This window comes from Danio aesculapii, chromosome 14 (assembly GCF_903798145.1).
Source record: "Danio aesculapii chromosome 14, fDanAes4.1, whole genome shotgun sequence".
Taxonomy (NCBI): domain Eukaryota; kingdom Metazoa; phylum Chordata; class Actinopteri; order Cypriniformes; family Danionidae; genus Danio; species Danio aesculapii.
The window spans coordinates 8,767,286-8,786,645 of record NC_079448.1 but is presented as its reverse complement, the minus strand read 5'-3'; the positions used below and the strand labels follow the sequence as shown (position 1 = coordinate 8,786,645).

The window sequence follows — 19,360 nt, the reverse complement described above, 5'->3', positions numbered from 1 at the left end:
TGTATATAGTTTCAAAGTGTTTTATGCATGTTTTTTACATTGACAAGTTTGAGGTTGACATTTGGATTATTTCTGTATATAGTAAAAACAAAAAAAAAACTAAACGATTTTCAATTTTTTTGTGATTTATTGCACTTTTAAGCTATTTAACTAGTTAATATGGATTCATGACATACATAAACTTCAAGTTGGGGATGTAAGGATTTTATTGATATATGGCATTTGAAAATACTCAAAAGAATGACAGCACAGTATGTAAAAATACTAAGATATGCACTGGCGGAATTGTTCTATGGCAGATCTTAAAGGGTTAAAAAGGTATAAGAAATAATCTGATGGGTATTTTGAGCTGAGACTTTACAGACACATTCTGGAGACACAAAAGGGGTAAAACAGGTGCCCTTTAAAGTAGTCAGAATCAGCCTGGCATTATATTCCAGTTAACCTCACAGCATAGATATACCAACACATATTCCAAGTGATGTTTAACAGAGCAAGGACATTTTTCACAGTATTTCATGTTACATTTAGTCATTTAGCAGACCTTTGGTCCAAAGTGACTTACAAAGGCATTCAGTGATTAAACAAGAAGAGGTAATACACACAAGAATTGTGAGCTAGAGCTAAAATTAGGAGGGCCAAGTGTATTATAATGCTCAGGTCACCTCACAGCAAGAAGGTCGCTGGTTCGAGTCCCAGCAGGGCCAGTTGGCATTTCTTTGTGGAGTTTGCATGTTCTCCCCATGTTCGCGTAGATGCTCCAAAGACATGTACTATAGGTGAATCGGGTAAACAAAATTGGCTGTAGTGTTTGAGTGTGTGTGAATGTGTGAGTGTGTGGGTGTTTCCCAGTACTGGGTTGCGGCTGGAAGAGTATCCTCTGTGTAAAACATATGCTGGAATAGTTGGTAGTTCATTCTGCTGTGGTGACCCCTGATAAATAAGGGATGAATGAATGCTCAGGTGATCGCAGAAGAGATGGGTTTTTAGTTGTTGTTTAAATTATTGTAGTTAGTTGGCTTCATTCGCGCATCAAATTCACTTCTCAATAGATGTGGATTCACATCATGACCAGGGCTTCTGTCTGCCCGGTGACTCTAGTTTTGTTGCTAAATGGCTAACATGGATTTTATTAAGAGAGTAGCTGTGCTTTGTGTGCTTTAGGAAGGCTGAAAAACTATGTGGATTTGTTCGGCGTCATGCCTGAGTGCACAAGATCCTTTCAGAGGTGCACCCAGCTCTGTGAGTTCATCAACTCCTCCAGAAACTGTAGCTATATAATGAAAGCTTTCAGTGGCGCTTCAGACTGAGCTGATCCCAGTTTGATGAGCTATTCTCCGGTGTTGGCAGGAGGATTTCCCCCTCGGGACATCAACAACAGACACCATATCATAATAACGCCTCTACAAGTGCAAGCTCCTAATTGGATAACATGGCCGAAGTTCAGATTTTCTAACTCAAGCGATTTGGGCGTTAAGCGCATCAAACGTGCAAAACACTCAACTCACGCTGCTTCACGCAAATTGTATCGCAGGATGTTTATTTGCATCTTTGCATTGACTTAACATGTAAATCACTTGCGCTTGACACTTCATCTACATCTAGTGTGAACGCACCATAAAAACCTCTCTGTGATAGTACCACAAGGTGGCGCTCACAGGAATGGTCTGATCTTTCTGATGTTGAAGAGTGCAAACCCGTGTGATCGGTGCTAGCTATTACATATCTCTAATGGAGAAAATTTTGATTCTTTTAGTTTGGCTAGAATAAAAAATTCCATATAAAACTTCTATGGTCAATATGATTAGTCTCTTTAAGAATGATTTTTTTTTTCTTCGATTGGCTACAGAACAAACTGCTGCATTTTAAGCTGAATATCAGTATCTAGATAACGTAACTAAATATTATGTACTGTCATCATGATAAAGACCAATAAAATTATTTATTAGAAATTAGTTATTAAAACTATTATGTTTTCACTAAATCTTTTCTCTGTTAAACATCACAATTCACATGATGGATAATTATTTTGTCTTTCAGCTTAAAGTTTTTTGTCTTTGGCCCACAAGCCCTAGTTTGGCTATCACTGGTTTAAAGTTGTCCAGTGGTATTCTTTGATTTGCCCCGCCTTCCCATCTGAAAAGAGAGGGAGAATGATGGAGATGTTTTGAGATTGTTAATTCAAATTTAATGTAATCCTTTGTATGTTTCATTGTTAAAAGCTAACGGAAATTAAAAGTTTCGACTAAATGACATACAAATTTATCAGATTTTGTTTAAATGTAAATACTGTTACCTGACAATGCAGAGACTTTGGTGAGCAATTCAAGTCAAAGACAGATTCTGCTTGAAGTGTATTCAGCATTCAACTCCACCATGTTATAAATATGGTTGTTTTTATTGCAATAATTTAACGTTTTAAAGTTATCTGCATTAGTTAATACCATTTAAAGTAATGTTTTCTGTTTATTTTAAAATATTTTGAAAGAAATTATAAAATTACCCATGGCGACTTTATTGTAATACTGTTTGTTATATTTACCTTTGGCCCATGATTCTCAATGATATTTGGTTGTTGGCCCTTCATATGAAAAAGTTTGGACGCCCCTGCTTTAAACAGACCAGACGTCCTCTGCTATTTTCATGCTTCTTTAAAGCTGCTGGAAGCATCTGTAAGTCTTTTATGCTAAATCTGTTTTACAATGGCTCAGTGATTTATTTATTTTTTCTCAGATTCAGCATCTCGGTCATGTGACATTCATTATATCATGAGCATGACTGAGCTAAACAGATGCAGCAGCTCCTGAGTCCTAATGAGCTCAGTGTCCCTTATGTTGTGAGGCAGTGAGGTTGCTATAGAGTCAAAAGTGATTCCTCAGGTTGCTATAGAATCATGACCTCATCCAGGTTTTGCCTTGAACAAGGATTTGAACCATCTATGCTTTTGCATACCTGGACCTTAAACTCTTAACCGGATTATATTACCAGCATCAAAAAGGCAGGTCAGAGAGAGAGAGTGTGAGTGTATGCGTGTGTGGATGTACTTGTTTATGTTGTTTATGAGGACACACAATTGTATAATGACATGACAATGACCTAGTTGTACTCAATTAAGGTGGCTTACAAGGACATGCTTTGTGTCCTCATAATGCAAAACGCTTTAAACTCATACTTAATTTGACATTTAAAATTTGCCTTGGGTTTCCTGTGAGGGTTAGATTTAGGGGTAGGGGTTGGATAAGGCCAATTAACGAGTGTTTTTACAGTATAAAATGTGTTATGCATATGGAGAGTCCTTGTAAACCATAGCCGTGATTCCAAATGTATAGCAATATTAGTACGTTTTGACCTTGTGGGGACATTTTTTGGTTTCCAAGAGGAAGCTGCCTCATAAATCACACAGAAGGACGTATTTTAATAATGTAAAAAGGCAGATTGTTTCCTGTGATGGTTGGGTTTATGAGTAGGGACAAAATAAAAAGCATTGCATCTATTGGAGGTCCCCATAAAGATAGCTGTATAATTGTTTATGTGTGGGTGGTCAAGTTGAGTAGGTTTCAATTGATTCGGTTTGTTAAATGCTAAGTGTCAAGTACCCACAGTCAGTGATGGTTTGAGATGCCATGTCAGCTGCTGGTGTTGGTCCACTGTGTTTTATCAAGGGCAGGATCAATGCAGCTAGCTATCAGGAGATTTTGGAGCACTTCATGCTTCCATCTGCTGAAAAGCTTTATGGAGATGAAGATTTCATTTTTCAGCATGACCTGGCAACTGCTCACAGTGCCAAAACCATTGGTAAATGGTTTACTGACCATGGCATTACTCTCCTGACCTGAACCCTATAGAGAATCTGTGGGATATTGTGAAGAGAAAGTGGAGAGACGCATGACCCAACACTCTGGATGAGCTTAAGGCCGCTATCGAAGCATCCTGGGCCTCCATAACACCTCAGCAGCGCCACAGGCTGATTGCCTCCATGCCACGCCGCATTAAAGCAGTCATTTCTGCAAAAGGATTCCCGACCAAGTATTGAGTGCATAACTGAACATAATTATTTGAAGGTTGACTTTTTTTGTATTAAAACACTTTTCTTTTCTTATTGGTCGGATGAAATATACAAATTTTTTGAGATAGGAATTTGGGGTTTTCATGAGCTGTATGCCAAAATCATCAATATTAAAACAATAAAAGGCTTGAACTACCTCAGTTGTGTGTAATGAATCTAAAATATATGAAAGTCTAATGTTTATCAGTACATTACAGAACATAATGAACTTCATCACAATATGCTATTTTTTTGAGAAGGACCGGTATACATGTGACATGTCTTGTGTATTCTATAGTCTTTGTTAATACATGTATGTATCTAGAGTATGTGGAGTCATCTGAGGATAGTTTTGTTATGTTTGAAGGATAAAAGTCTGTTGGAGTGAGACTCAAATGAAGCACGATGAATGTAAAAATAAAGCTTCACATCACTGAAATTTTATATGTTCCTCTAAAACTCACATTTTCATGTAATTCGTGTACTGTAGCTATTCATCTTACTGTATGTATTGCAGAATAGAAAATTCCCTCTGTGAAGGTTATTGTTTGGCTTGGGTGTAAATCCATTGACATGATTATTTAACAAAAAGCTTTATCAGAAGGATGTTGCATGAATCCTGTGATGAAGTTATATGCACAGCATCAACTGCTTCATTCTTCATTCTCCACAGGTCAAAGTTGGTTTATTTGAAGAATACACTGTTCTACATACTAAAAGTAAAACATTGAGAGTAAAATGTCTGCAAAACAAGCTGACTGTATTTTATGACAGAACTTTTGAATGCATTTAAAAGGGAATACAAGATGGTTGAAGTTTAATGGAATTAAAATTGCAAGTTGGGTTAGTTTATCCAAAAATGAAAATTCGGTCAATAATTATTCATCCTCATGTTGTTTTTAACTCCCGAGACCTCCATTCATCTTTGAAACACAAATTATTATATTTAGGATGAAATTCAAGAGCTCCCATATCCTCCATAGACAGCAATGGTCCTGACTTGTTCAGAGTCCAGAAAATAACCAAAAAAACATTGTCAAGACAGTCTATTTATTTTCAGTGGTTCAATTGTATTATTATGAATCTACGAGAATACTTTTGTGCACACATAAAACAAAAATAATGACTTTATTCCATAGTTTCTTCTCCACCATGTCACTATAGGGTACACATTCATGAGCACTGTGCACTGATGTATATCGCAGATGCCCGCACACAACTTCTTCTGTTTGAATCGAAGTACAGACGCATCTGAGGTAATATGTCAACAGAGTGACCGAGCGCAACACTCAATTATGTTTGTTTTATGTGCACACAAATGTATTATCGTGATTGATGAACCACTGAAGGCATGTGGTCTGTTTTGAGGATGTTTTATTCTGAAAGAGAAGAAACTGGAGCGGCACTGTGGCTTCGTGGTTAGCACTGTCACCTCACTGCAAGAAGGTCACTTATTCGAGTCCCGGCTGGGCCAGTTGGCATTTCTATCAGGAGTGTGCATGTTCTTCCTGTGTTTGCGTGGGTTTCCTCCGGGTGCTCCGTTTTCTCCCACAGTCTGTAGACATGTGCTATAGGTCAATTGAAGAAACTAAATTGGCCGTAGTGTGAATGAGTGTGTATGGGTGTTTCCTAATACTCAGTTGCAGCTGGAATGGCATCCGCTGCGTAAAACATATGCTGGAATATTTGGCGGTACATAACTGTGGGACTAAGCTGAAGGAAAATATAGGAATGAATGAGTAGGGACTGTTGTTGTCTATGGAGGATGAGAGAGAGCTCTCTGGTTTCATCTAAAATACCTTAATTTGTATCTCGATGACAAACTAAATCCTCACAGGTTTGGAATGACATAAGGGTGAGTAATTAATAGCAAACTTTTTGGCCAAACTAACCCTTTAATGAAGGAAAAATTATGAACAGTTTCTTAAGATTGGACGTGGCACATTCTGGTGGTGGTGATTGACAGAGGGTGATTATTTTCATAAAACCCTCTGAACTTAATCCTCATACTTGTAAAAATAGATAATGGGCAGATTCATCCTGAGACACTTATTTTGGGCTATTCTAAAACATGAAATACGTTAATGCCAGTCTATACTTCTATTTCATAGTTTAAAAAAGTATTTCATAAATTAGAATGTTTAAACTTGCCAATGTTTTAGTAGTTGTTGAAATGTGTAGACATTCATAACAATTCATCAGCTCTAGAATCAAAGTGAATTTCCGCAGTAAGTGAGAGGATGTTGTTCTCGATTGGATTAGACAGTTGTAAGTGTGTGTGTGTGTGTGTGAGGCATGGAAAGAGTGTTTGTAAAGTTGAATTAGGATTGCACATCATTGACAGAAACTAAGCAGTAACTATGATGTAAGTACAGGCAACCCTTCTCCACCTCATAGCAGTGTACTGGACTACAATTATACTGCAAATGACAAAGCAGAAATGACACAACAATCAAATAACTTTGTTAATCCCTATTTTACTATTCGAAAGGTGTTTGAAAAGAGAAAGAGATAGGAGTGTGAAAAAAACAGTTCTCACAGACACTGTGTTTCCCTTTAAGAGTATGACATCACAAATGCACTCACCTAAGCTATCATTACAAACATCTCTATTTGGAGGTTTATAGCACTGACAGAGATGCACCGTAGACTACCCCCCCCCCTCCCCAAAGCATGGATATTTGAATGGGGTGTTGGCTGCTGCATTTTAACTGCAGGGGGTGGGGGAAGGGGGGTTGCGTCACACTAGGCTGGTTTTAAGGACTCCATGATGTAACGGGGAGTAATGCAAGCAGAGGGGCAAAGCTCTGAAACAAGTCAACCAGATGGGAAAGGCAGTATTAAATATGTCTAAGCACAGACATACATATGTTATCAAATAGGAAAGAATGAGAATGTGAAATTTAATGAAATGCTGTTGATTTTAGCCTTTATTGGTCAATATGAGGGGATGAAGTGAGAGGCAGCCAAAGGCTTATTCCCTGCTTTATCAGGTGTTGCTACCGCGGAATGAACCAGCAATTTCTCTGGCAATTGTTTAATACGTGTGCTTCTTGTCGCAACCTAGCTCTTAGAGTACAAACCAGAGTGCAGGGAAACACCTACTCACCTTCCCATTCACACAATACGACCAATTTAGTTTATGGAAATTCACCTATACTCCATGTCTTTGGGCTCTGGGTAGAAACCAGAGCACCCGGAGCAAACCCATGCAAACTAGAGGAGAGTGTTCTAACCACTTAGCTACTGTGCAGCCAGTGCTACAATTTGTTAGGATACTTGTGATGTTTGTTTACAATCATATTAAAATTGGGCTTATTTCTGTGTTGTAGATGCTGTTAGTTTCAATGTAACCTGATCATCTTTTGCCTCTCTTTCTGTTTGGTAGGCGTCCCCACTCCAAGTATGGAGATTCTGCGGCACACACTCAACATGCTGGTCCGAGAGCGGAAGATCTACCCCACCCCAGAGGGTTATTTCATTGTCACCCAGCAGACATACTTCATCACACCTTCCCTAATTAGGACTAACAGCAAGTGGTACCACCTGGATGAGAGGATACCGCAGCAGCAGCAGCAGCCGTGTACCTCTCCTCACTCAGGTACCATGACACCCTCCACATCTGGATGTGTTCGGGAAAGAACCCACCACAAGAACCACAGTGACTCCTACAACAATAGTTATCGGGAGGACATGCCTAGTACACATACCTCAACGTTACAGAGAAGGTCTAAGGAGCATAAAGAGTCTTCTCCTGTGTCTCCACCTCCTCAACAGCCATCAGAAAAGAGTAAAAGTGTGCATAGTTTTCCATTTAAAACAGAGACAAACAGTAAACACAAAGATGGAAGCAGCAGCAGTGGGGAAAAGCAATCTAAGAAGTTTGGCCTGAAGCTTTTCAGGTTAAGCTTCAAGAAGGACAAGACAAAGCATCTAGCTACGTTTTCTGCCCAGTTCCCACCTGAGGAGTGGCCACTTCGAGATGAGGAGACACCCACCACTGTTCCTAGAGAGGTGGAGATGGAGATCATTCGTCGGATCAACCCAGATCTCACGGTGGAGAACCTGGCTCGCCACACAGCTGTAATGAAGCGGTTGGAGGAGGAGAAGGCACAGAGGAACAAAGCAAATTCCTCTGCACAGCAGAGTGCCCGCAGCAAGCGGAGCCGCAGCCATCGAAAAGCCCAGCAGAGCAAGGCCTCACGTTCTCATAGTAAAACACGTGCATCCAGGGGGGATCCATCTGAAGGACCCAATCTAGACATAACCTATGACCGGGATTACAGATTCTACAGCTCCTCGTTGGTACGCTCTCCACGTGAAACCATGATGTCCATGGAGCGAAACAGAGGAAAGTATATGGTTCACAGCAACCCCAACATTGTAGAGTCTCACTTTACCACTGCTCCAGAGTGGGATGTTTCTGGCGAACTGGCAAAGCGGAGGACAGAAATGCCATTCCCAGAACCCTCTAGGGCACAGTCACACTCCAAAGTCCACCGGAGTCATAGTCATACTCAAGAGAGAAAGTCACGTAATGAGAGGTCGGACAAGGCCAAAGAAAGGTCACGCTCCATGGACAACTCCAAAGGGCCACTTGGTGGTCCGTACTTAGGTCCTCCAGAGGACTTTGAGTGCAGTCCTGATGACAGAAGTCGGTACTACACTGACGATGGTACTTTGAGGGCATCCGCGCAGGCAAACCACTATTCTCGCATCATGCTCTCTGCTGCTAGATTACACTCTGATGTTTGTGTGCCTGATGTAGGAAGAGGATCCTCAGAGGATGCAGTGCATTACCGGACGCTGGAGAGAAGTAAAAGCAGAGATAGTCTTCCTGCTTACAACGACCTGAAGTCTTGCTCTCCCAAAGCACCTGTGGACGACTATTTCCAGTGCACTGCAGCAAATGAAGTCTCTCTCTCTGCTCCATCTTCTCTTATAAAACCCAGTCATGACTTTACAGATAGTGTCTGGAAGGGGATTTCTTCAGAGCGACTTACCCCACATCTTACACCACCTCACCCTGTAGAATATAAAGAGGAGACAGCAAAGGGACAAAGTAGTATTTCTGTAGCGTCAACGAGCCAAACTCCAGAGCATCTCCCCAATGGACGATTGTTGCACCAACACAATCCCGACTCAGGTGATTTGGACAAAGTGCCAGAGGTTTACAGCCAAGAGACTCTGTTCAAATCTCCAGACTATGTGGAAAGCAGCTTCTCTAGGCCAGGTACGATAGGTAAGTCCCCTCACACAAAGTCAGCAGAAGTCCTGGAGACTCAGGAGCTTTTTGATAAACCTCTACCACTGACCGTGCCACCATCCTCAGCTCAGGAGCAAGCCTCATGTGCGGAAACCACCTTTGACTATTACAACGTGTCAGATGACGATTCGGAGGAGACTAGTCATAAGAACAGAGTAGAGGAGAAGGTCAGAGAAGAGGGAGGGACAATGCAGTGGCTGCTGGAACGGGAGAAAGAGCGGGATTTGCAGCGGAAGTTTGAGAAGAACTTGACCTTTCTAAGTCCTAAGGAAGGTGAGAGCAACAACAGCCAAAAATCTGTCCATTCTACCCGATTGGACAGTATGGACTCCAGCAGTGTGACTGTGGACAGTGGATTTAATTCCCCACGGTAAGGCACTCAGGGCCACTTTAAGGGTTTATTTCATTTGTGTGTGTGTGTTGGCAGGAGGGTGTGTCTTAAATGATAGGTATGCTATTCTATGAATAGACATACATTATTATCCTTGTTTTTAACTCAGTGTTAACTCATAGGAACATTTGGGGTTTTAGCTTTTATAAACATGACAGAATTCTGTAGAGACTTGGTTTAATCTCAGTTTGTGCAAACCTTATATTTTCTTAATTTAAGGAGTAGTAACCACCTCTGTGAATGACATTACGACAAAAAACATACTCTATGCAAGTACAAAAACACTAGTGCTGCTGCAGTTGTGCATACTTAACGTGTTCTTGTGTTACTCTGGCAAACCTCAGGAGCTTAGTTGAGGTGTTTGTGCAAAAATGTTTGTGCTGTTCAACCTGATATGTTAGTTTTAGGGTAACTATACATATCAGCGGTTTTAACAACTTTATCAAACGTAACAAAAACTTGCTGGCCACTATAGTGGCTCGTGTAGAAGCAATAAGACATTGTTTTGCATTTGTTTCTGGTACATTTTTGATGCTGCATTTCCCACTTGCATAGAGTGCGTTTTTGGGCTTAATGCTAATGTTTTATGAACCATGTTTTTACTAAAATGTGAGAGGTACTGAATACACCTTAATGTAGGTCAACCACTACGATTTTTATAACTGCAATTTTTGAAATGTTTACTCCGTTGTGGTTTTGGTTTTGTTTTAAGCTGGATTTTTGTTTAAATAGTGTGTTGTTTTGGGTACACCTTTGGTCATTTTTGTCTAAATGAATGTCATGTTTGTATTGTAAGTGCTGCATTGTTGCATTGTGTGTTCTCACTAAAATCCATTGGGTTAATTGACGTTGTTCTCAAAACTACCACATTACATAATGTATAAGCACATGTCTGTCACTTTATTGATATTTTTGAGGCCTTACTTAATGAATTGCCTTGAGCACATGATGCAACTTGTGCAACTTTTACGTCGTACTGTTATCCTTGTCCTCCCCTTCAACCTGCACCCACACCCAATAATATCGTCTTCCAAATGTCTGAAACCTCTCATTCTGCATACTTTCAGTGTATGTTTCCATGCTCAGACATTGCAGTGCAATAATATTGACTCCTAAAACACCTTAAAGTTGGATGCAAAGTCTGTTTCATAGACAAACGTCCAACATTAAAAAAGGCTCACTGTCATGCGGAACGATATCAAGAAGTTTGTGACACCCCAAAAAATCGGACCTCTTGAACTGCTGAAAATTGATGTAGACATTTTGGAGGATTGAATGAAGAAAAACAAGCACTGTACTGTTACTCAGGTCACCCTGTGAGGCAGAGCAGGTTAGAAAAGCTTCTCCCTGCTCACCGCCAAAAAACCTGATGAGACTTTTCAAACATTAGAGAAACAAAATGTGGCCCCCATGTTTTTTGTTTAGCTTCATTTTTTTTATTAATTGTGTTATCCCCCCCATACCCCTCCCCCCCGAATTAAAGTATGTTGTTTTTCATACAGTGCCTCAGTTGCAGTTTATACCCTGTGTTTGTGTATTTGTTTTTGTTCTGTTCCTTCCTGTGTTTTCATTCTCCCTTTTACACACTTTGGCAGCAACTTATGTTAAAAACATCATAGCAAAAGGAATTACGACCTAAAAATGTCCTGTTTCTGATATATTGGCACGTCAAACAGCTTCTGAATTATTTTTTATTGATATACATTGTATAAAACCAACCAGGCAAACACTATTAACTTTTTAATGGGCATCAGAAAGAAAATCTGAAATTAGAGACACCGGTGGCCATTAAGTGAACTGCTGCCGATTGGAAATACCTATTGAAGGATGTATTAACGAAAATTGTAAATCCACTACTGAAAGTGATTTAAGATGAACATGTTCATATGTGTTATGCTCTTTTCTCTTAATTAACAAAATAAACTCAAAAAAATATTACGAATTGTAACGAATTAGCAGTTCACATATGTTTACACAAACTTTTAACCGTTTTTCACTATTGGGCTGAATGGTTTTGTTCCCTTAACCATTTTAGGTTTATCCGGTCCCATAATTTTCCATGGTGGTGCTGATAACGAAAATATTTTTAATGTATTACAAATCATGCTGCAGTCAAACTAAAGTTAGAGCATGCGAAATTCTGTTATAATAAAGACGGGAATAAACAAGATGATTGGACATTAAAAATAAGCGAGCAATAGCTCCATATTTTAAATTTCTGTATAGAGAGGTCATATTTTGATCTTCGATTGGTCTCACGCAATCATGTGATGCGATTTTGCAGATCACCAAGCTTGAACTTTGCAATGCAGCAAACTGTGAAACATGTAGCACGAGCGCACGATTCAATCCTGGATTAACATCTATGTTGATCCCGGAACATCATTTTTGTTCGAAAATGTAATCCATACCTATTCCCTACCTCTAAACCCAACCATAACGGTGTAAATTATTCCCAAAATTAGAGGGGAATAATAGTAAGCCTAAACAACTGTAAGCCTAAACAGATCTACTTTGTGAAATCAGGTTGGCGTATGATTGGTAGTCTATGCTGTGACCGTGGCTTTAGTCATTGCCTTGTTAACGTTAGTGTTATGTTATGGATGATGATAAGATTTTTATGAAGGGGGGACTATTTCTGATTTTTACTTAGTTGAGTAACAATAAATAAATAACACATACTTGCTCTACCAGTCCAGCATGGTTGTCTAACCGTGCTAAGAATTCCAGGCAGAGATAGATTTGTAATTTTATCCTAGGCTCACATGGAAACAACTATAACAGAACATGAACAGTTCGGCACCATAGTGAAAACATTTTATTTTCATTAAAAATAGTTTTAAAGCTATTTTTACTCCTATGTAAAACAATTATGCAAATGTTCTTATGCAAAGTCCCTCTAACAAAATGGTCTCAAACTCAATTCCTGGATAGCCACAGCTCTGCAGAGTTTAGCTCCAACCACCTACAACTCACACCTGCTTAATAGTCTCTAGTAGTCTTGAACACCTTGATAAGTTGGAGCGGCTGTGTTTTTATTAGGGTCAGAGCAAAACTGTGCAGAGCTGCGGCCCTCCAGTAATCCAGTTTAAGACCTATGCTTTAACACTTCCAGCCTTTATGTAACTTTTAATAACAAACAAAAAATTGCTAATTTGCATGCAATATGCATAAAACAAAAATACAGTGCCTGTATGGAGTTTACAGGAAATCCCCACACTCAAATTTGGCCAGCCACATATAAAATGGACCAATTATTCAATTCAGACTGATTTTGTATTGATCCGGTGTTAATACAAGTCTTAAATAGTCTTAAATGTTAAATTGGGGATGTCTGAGGTGTTTGAGCGCAACGTCTAGCAACATAGAAATTCATGAATCATCTCCCTGAAACCTGCAGGTTTGTATTTCCCATTTTGTCATAGTCTTCAATGTTGATTTTACTCCTGTACTGTCTTTTCTCTTTTCTGTTCTGCTTTACTTACCTTTAGTACCTTTAGTATCAGAGTTGGGCAGAAATTCAGAATTAAAAGTTGAAATTCATCTTTACAAGATAGAGAATTGAAGTAAGAGGATTAGGAGTTTAATTAAGTTGAATTAATAAAATAAAAGAGCAAGATTTAAAAACAAAATATTCAACATTTTAAGATAAACTTTAGTACAAACAAAATTGCCATTAAAATAGTCTAATTATAAAATAATTCATGTTAAACCAAGATTAATTAATATTTAAATAAATTATAAACAAATATGCAAAACCAAGATTAAATAAGATTCAAATAAATATTACAAATAAATAATGCAAATTGTGATAAAAAATCACAAAAATAATAATAATAGTAAAATATAATTAATAAAATAAATAAATAATAAAATAAATAGTCCAATACAAAAAAAACTAGATTGCTTTTGATAAAACAATTACCATGTATATATTTTTTATTTTGTGGTAAGCTTTAATTAATACATTATTTAAAATGACCTAAAATTAACGGATTAATAATGGATTATTACTATTGATATTACTATTATTACTATTGTTACTACAATTACTTGAGCAATTATATTACTATTTGGTCAAGTAAAGTACATGACCAAAACTTGATTATAATAAATTAACTAAAAATAAAGCATGCAGGGTTAAAATATCTATAATTTCATTTTTGAAACACCTCTCAGGCAGTATGCTCGGGAATTCTGACTGAATTGGGAAACACCAAATTTTCCAAAACTGTTTGGCAAGCTTACGATTACATTTCATATTTGGAATCACTAATAAAATTAAACAACAACTCGTCCTCTGGATAATGTTTGTCTGATCGCGCTGCTCTTCTGAAGTAATTCACAACTTTGTCTTGATGGCGAATCTCCTGCATAAATGACAGCGACTTTTTGTTTACAAATTTGTGGGAGTCTGAGTAGTTGCTGTCATGTGATGTGCGTTTGACAGGGCAAACTGTACCTCGTGTTCGTTTCATACAGATTACAAACCAAAAAAAAAAAGTTTCTTTTCAAGTGTAGTTGGCGGGTAGGCGGGGCTTTATTCACCCTATTTACTGTTACACTTTTCAAAACTAAGTGACATGTCTTGTGTATTCTATACTCTTTGCTAATAATCAAGAAACTTTGCTGTTGTACTATTTCTGCAGGAGGCACAATGATGTTACACAGATATGTTACTTAGCTGGGGACTATTTTCAAACGCTGCATAAGTCATGGTATAAAAGCAAAGTTTCTTGATTATTGCGCCAAAATGAGATTATTGTTCTAGCCATGTCAGGCTAGAAAAAATATATATTATCTGTGTCCCAATGGAACAATATGCACTCATGCACTATGTGGAAAAAATGGATAGTAAATGAATGTAGTGTCGCCCCAAATGGAACACAAACGTTTTTTTACTAAATCCCCGCTCAGATTTCAGCCATGATTCTGTCATCTGAGACAAATTTGGGAAATCCTAAAAGATTTCTGAAATCCTTGGCTAAAATTGGTGACCTTTGTTCATTGGTTTGACATGTTTACTGACAGCCGCTTAGTGCCCGTTGCGATCAGATTTTTCCTCCGATGAAGTTTTGTCAGAAGATTTCAGACACTTTCCTGCAGTGTGACAACAGCTGCGATGAGTGTCGGTTGTTGCTAGATCGGATATGGTTGCGGCCAGAAGTTAACGAGAATTATTTATATTATTTATTAAATTTCCCATTTATTGTATTTTGTCTACCCCCAACCCTAAACCCAACCATCACAGTAACGTAAAAACAGTAGTTGTAGCGAGTATTATTAATGTTATCTATTAAATACCCAATAAATTTTATATTTTAAAGCCTACCCCACCTCAACCCTAAACCCAACCATAACAGTACTGTAAAAATATTATTATTGATATAGTGTCATAAAAAATCAGTCTGACTTTGACAACTGAGATCTTACAGTGTGACATGGCAGCCATGTTCGTGAAATCTGACATGCTACAATTGGATTATAAAAAAGCGCAGTGTGAGTCGGCCTTAAGCGGAAATTCAAACCGTTTCCCTGATGATGTTTGCCGGTTGCCAAATTAGTGAAATAAGTGACCACAGTACAAAATAATACCTGCCATGAGTATAACCGCATTCACCACCGAGAGGCAGTATAAGCACTCTTGTCGGAGAATTTTGCTTTCACAATCTAAATTAAATAATGTAATCCAACATGAGCGCCTGATAGCTCCGCCACTTCCGCTATGTGAGCAAAGCTGCAACTGTTGAGTGTGTGAAGTGTCCAACAGTCCACACTTCATTTTAATGGTTGAATAAGTGCGGCATGGGACGATAACAGTTTTCAATGTATATCGCGGTTTGCAAAAGTCAAGGTTTTAAAACCGCCAACATTTTCTGTAATATCGTTCCTAAGATATGTGTGAGATTTTTTAATTTCCATTTTTTTGTTGTTTTTTAGGACAACAGTATCTTCAGCAGAAATGATATCCAAAGTTGCCATTTAAATTGTAAAGAAATCTGTGTTTTTGAAACTAATGAAGACCGCAGAAGTCAAAGATTGATTTTAATTATTTAGCCTGACATGTTTACTGCTGCAAAATATTTTAAATCTTTCATAAAATAAAATATATTGTGTTCAAAGGGGAAATTTTTAGTTTTTTAACCAGACATTTAAAAAGAACTTATTTTAGTGTAGTGATCGCAATACTGTGATACAGTGAAACCGTGATATTTTTATCCAAGGTTATCATACCGTCAGAATTTTATACCGCCCATGCCTATGGGTAATTAAAGTGCACTTATTATTTTTAGAGTTTTCACTGTGAATGCACTACTTACACTATTTATAGACCATTTTGAGGGATGTAAACAAAAACAATGGTCCAAACGTATTTCCTGTTTTACAATTTAAATTTTTATAGCTTCCGAGAATCTAAAAGGAGCCACATATTTATAAATAATGTTATGATAGTTGTTTTACATTACGTTTTGATTGAATCGCCTCTTGTTACAGTTATGAAATAGTTTAATAACAAGAAGGAAATGTTCATGGGCCAATGACACCACCACATTGAAACGGTCTATATTACAAAATGGCGTAGAATAGTGTGTAAGTGTGATTTGGCACGCATTAATTATTTCTGTCGTTCTTAGTACAAGATGAAACTAGAGAAGACTCGAGCTTTAAATAGGAAAATGATCAAAACCCTTTTTTGGACATTTTTGAGCGAGATGCTAATGGTCTAATCCAATTCAATAATCTGTGCTAAGCTAAAAACAAAATTGGAGTGTTCCTTAAAAACATTCTGATTTAGCTTCTTTAGAAGCTAATTAGATTTATCATCTTCTTTTCGCCATCAAATTCTAATGTTTACTTGTAAATTAAACTGTTCGTTTCTGCATTGCGCACAACTCTGATACCGCGACTGTGATTCCTAACTTTAACTAACCTCCATCTTTGCTCCTTTTCAGCATTGCGACTAATCATATCTGCTTTCTCCATAACACTGTCCTTCTCTTTCCTCTTCTGTCCTTCTGCACTGCTTCAGCACGAGGGAAAGCCTTGCTTCCAACACCTCCAGTAACGTGGAAAACAGCAGGCGGCAGAACATGGCTTTGAGTCCAGGACACATGGGCACCAAAAGACCCCCTCCACCCTACCAGCCACCCAGCTTCCGCACCGTCCGAGAGCCGCCCGCGAACCGGACCGAGAAACAGGCCTCCATCACCAGCGTGTAGAGAGACGCCGAACACGAAACACCACACCAGGACTGTTACCGTCACGCAGGCAGGACATTCTGAGCTCGCGTTCATTTCAGAAACCATCCCACCGGAGGTATCTTTGTCTCTTTTTGGATATTTCTAACGAAGGAACGAACACTGCTGCAGACTAACGAGTCGCTTGGTTCATGGTGTGTGGGATCAAATCCATATGTAGGTGTCCTTTATAGCTCAATGTGTCCACTACGGGTCTCGACTGTCTTCTGATCCAAACTTCTGATGCCTCTTCTTCATCCGTCGCTGTGTCCGGTGTTTCATTCTGTACGCTCAGGTCCCTCTGAACTCCAACTGAACCATATAAAGGCCACTTAAAATCTCCCTGGAAATCTGAACAAGCTCTTGTGTTTTCACTGGATTCGGTTTAGCGCGTCCTTGTGTATCGTCCGGCGTCCTGGGAATTTTTGTTCTGGGATGAAACTTTAATGAAACATACCACCATCATGGCATTATTTGTTTATATACTTTAAAAAACACCAATTCACATACTACTGGTGCTTTCGCATTGAATGGACCATTTAATATTAACAAACAACCAACAAAAAAACTGAACTTGGAATCCATTTTTTTTCTTTCCTGCCGATTTTCTCTTTTAACCAGGTGCTCAACGACTAGACGACACAGAATACACACATTACTACCTCCACTATTTGTACAGTCGTATAGAGGGAGACAAGAGTGACGTCCATCCCCCCTTTAGGACCGCCGTTTTAGACAAACCACTATCAGCTTGCGAAATGTGAATGTACTGCTAGTGCTTTTTCAGTCACATCTCCATCATCCTACTGTTCTCATAATGCAGGTAGAGCCAAATCTCATTGTACTAGAGAGGAGACTGTGTAGAGTTCGGATTCATGTAGGACCCATATAGAGTGGAGAATTTAGACCTTCATATCTCTGATACGTCCAGTTACTTATGTTCAGTTGTTTATTGTTATTATTATGATTATTATTATTGCAATTAGTTTCTTTCAAGTTCTTTTAGTACACAAATTCATGGTGAGCATTAGAACAATATTTTGCTGATTCTTGTGATGTGGGGCAAAACATGTCAGGTTTTATCTGTCGATTGATTTCTAACAAATTGATCATTTCAAGACTAATCAAATGTGACATTTATAAAACATTTCTGTTTCAATTAAATGCTGTTCTTTCGATTGTTCTATTCATCCTGAAGAAAATAAAATTATTTATCAAAAGTGTAAAATTGTACATTATCAGAATTGATAATAAATTTTAATAAACGTTTTTTTTTTATTTCCTGATTATAAATTGGCAGCTCCATTATACACGATCATAAAAATGTTTGGGATTTTGGATAATTTCCATTTTTAGATATTTCTAAACTTGAAGAGCAAAGTGGCTACTGTAATTAATATTTGCGTTAGGGCTGGGCAATTAATTGAATAGTAATTGAAATCGACATTTAGAACCTATAATCGATCTAATTTTTCCTGGACAATTTCGCTAAATTTCCCTACGTGTCACGTGACCCCGCTCTGTCAAAGGCTGTGGCTGATTTCTGCGGCCACTTTGCAGCAGGACGATGGACTCTTCTTGAGCTTTACTTTGCACTACATTGACGAAGAATGGAAGCTGCGCCAGAGATGCCTTTAGACGGCATATAAAACTTGTCGGTGAACTATGAGGGCAAAAAAAAAAATGTATAAATAAAATAATTGTTCATTAATCGTAATTGAGTTTAAAAATAAATCAATTAATCAAGATTTTGATTTTAGGCCAAATCGTCCAGCCCTAACGAGTGCAACAAATTATGTTGTAATATGTCATATTTTCTTCATTCTTAAAGTTGAATCCTGATCAGTCACCATTTATAAAACAATTTTACCTTTAATCATGTCAGATATTTGTTATGAATGATCTTGAACGAATGCATCTTGAATATTGGTAGACAAAATTTATTTATAAATGGAAAAATATTGTACTGGTTGGAATTAAAAGTCAAATTCTAATGTAGTTTCAATCATTACAAAACTATTTTATAAAATATGCACATGCTGACTATTATTTGTATGATTACAATGTTGAAATTTCCAAGGTCTGTTGAAATTCTGATTGAAGGTGTGCAATAAAATCATTTAATGCACAGCTAGTTCCAGTCAGTTTTGATCAGAAATCACTACACAACAGCTCACAAATTTGCTCAAAAGATGTTTGTGAAGAGCAGTGTTGGGCAAGCTACTTGAAAAATGTAGTGAGCTAAGCTTTTAGCTACTCTACTTAAAATGTAGCTTTACTACACTAAAAGCTACACTATGGGAAATGTAGCAAGCTAAGCTAAAAGCTACTTGGCAAAAGTAGCTTAGCTACATCTAAGCTATTTTTGCAATTTTTATTTTTAAATCGAAGCAACTTAAATCCAAGTCAATCATATCTTA

The 19,360-nt window shown here is 38.0% G+C and overlaps 1 protein-coding gene across 3 annotated transcripts in view; it reads left to right on the top strand.

The window, feature by feature from the left end:
• stox2b (storkhead box 2b) overlaps positions 1-18,117 on the top strand; it is a 144,186-nt gene extending 126,069 nt beyond the window's left edge. For 2 of the 3 annotated variants that reach the window (XM_056471790.1, XM_056471791.1), the window contains exons 3-4: positions 7,434-9,681; positions 16,733-18,116. In XM_056471790.1, coding sequence (XP_056327765.1) covers positions 7,434-9,681; positions 16,733-16,922 — 2,438 coding nt within the window. In that variant the 3' untranslated portion in view covers positions 16,923-18,116. Of the gene's footprint in view, positions 1-7,433; positions 9,682-16,732 lie in introns of all 3 variants that reach the window. The other variant, XM_056471789.1, reaches the window with a different exon arrangement.
• Positions 18,118-19,360: the final 1,243 nt, after the last annotated feature.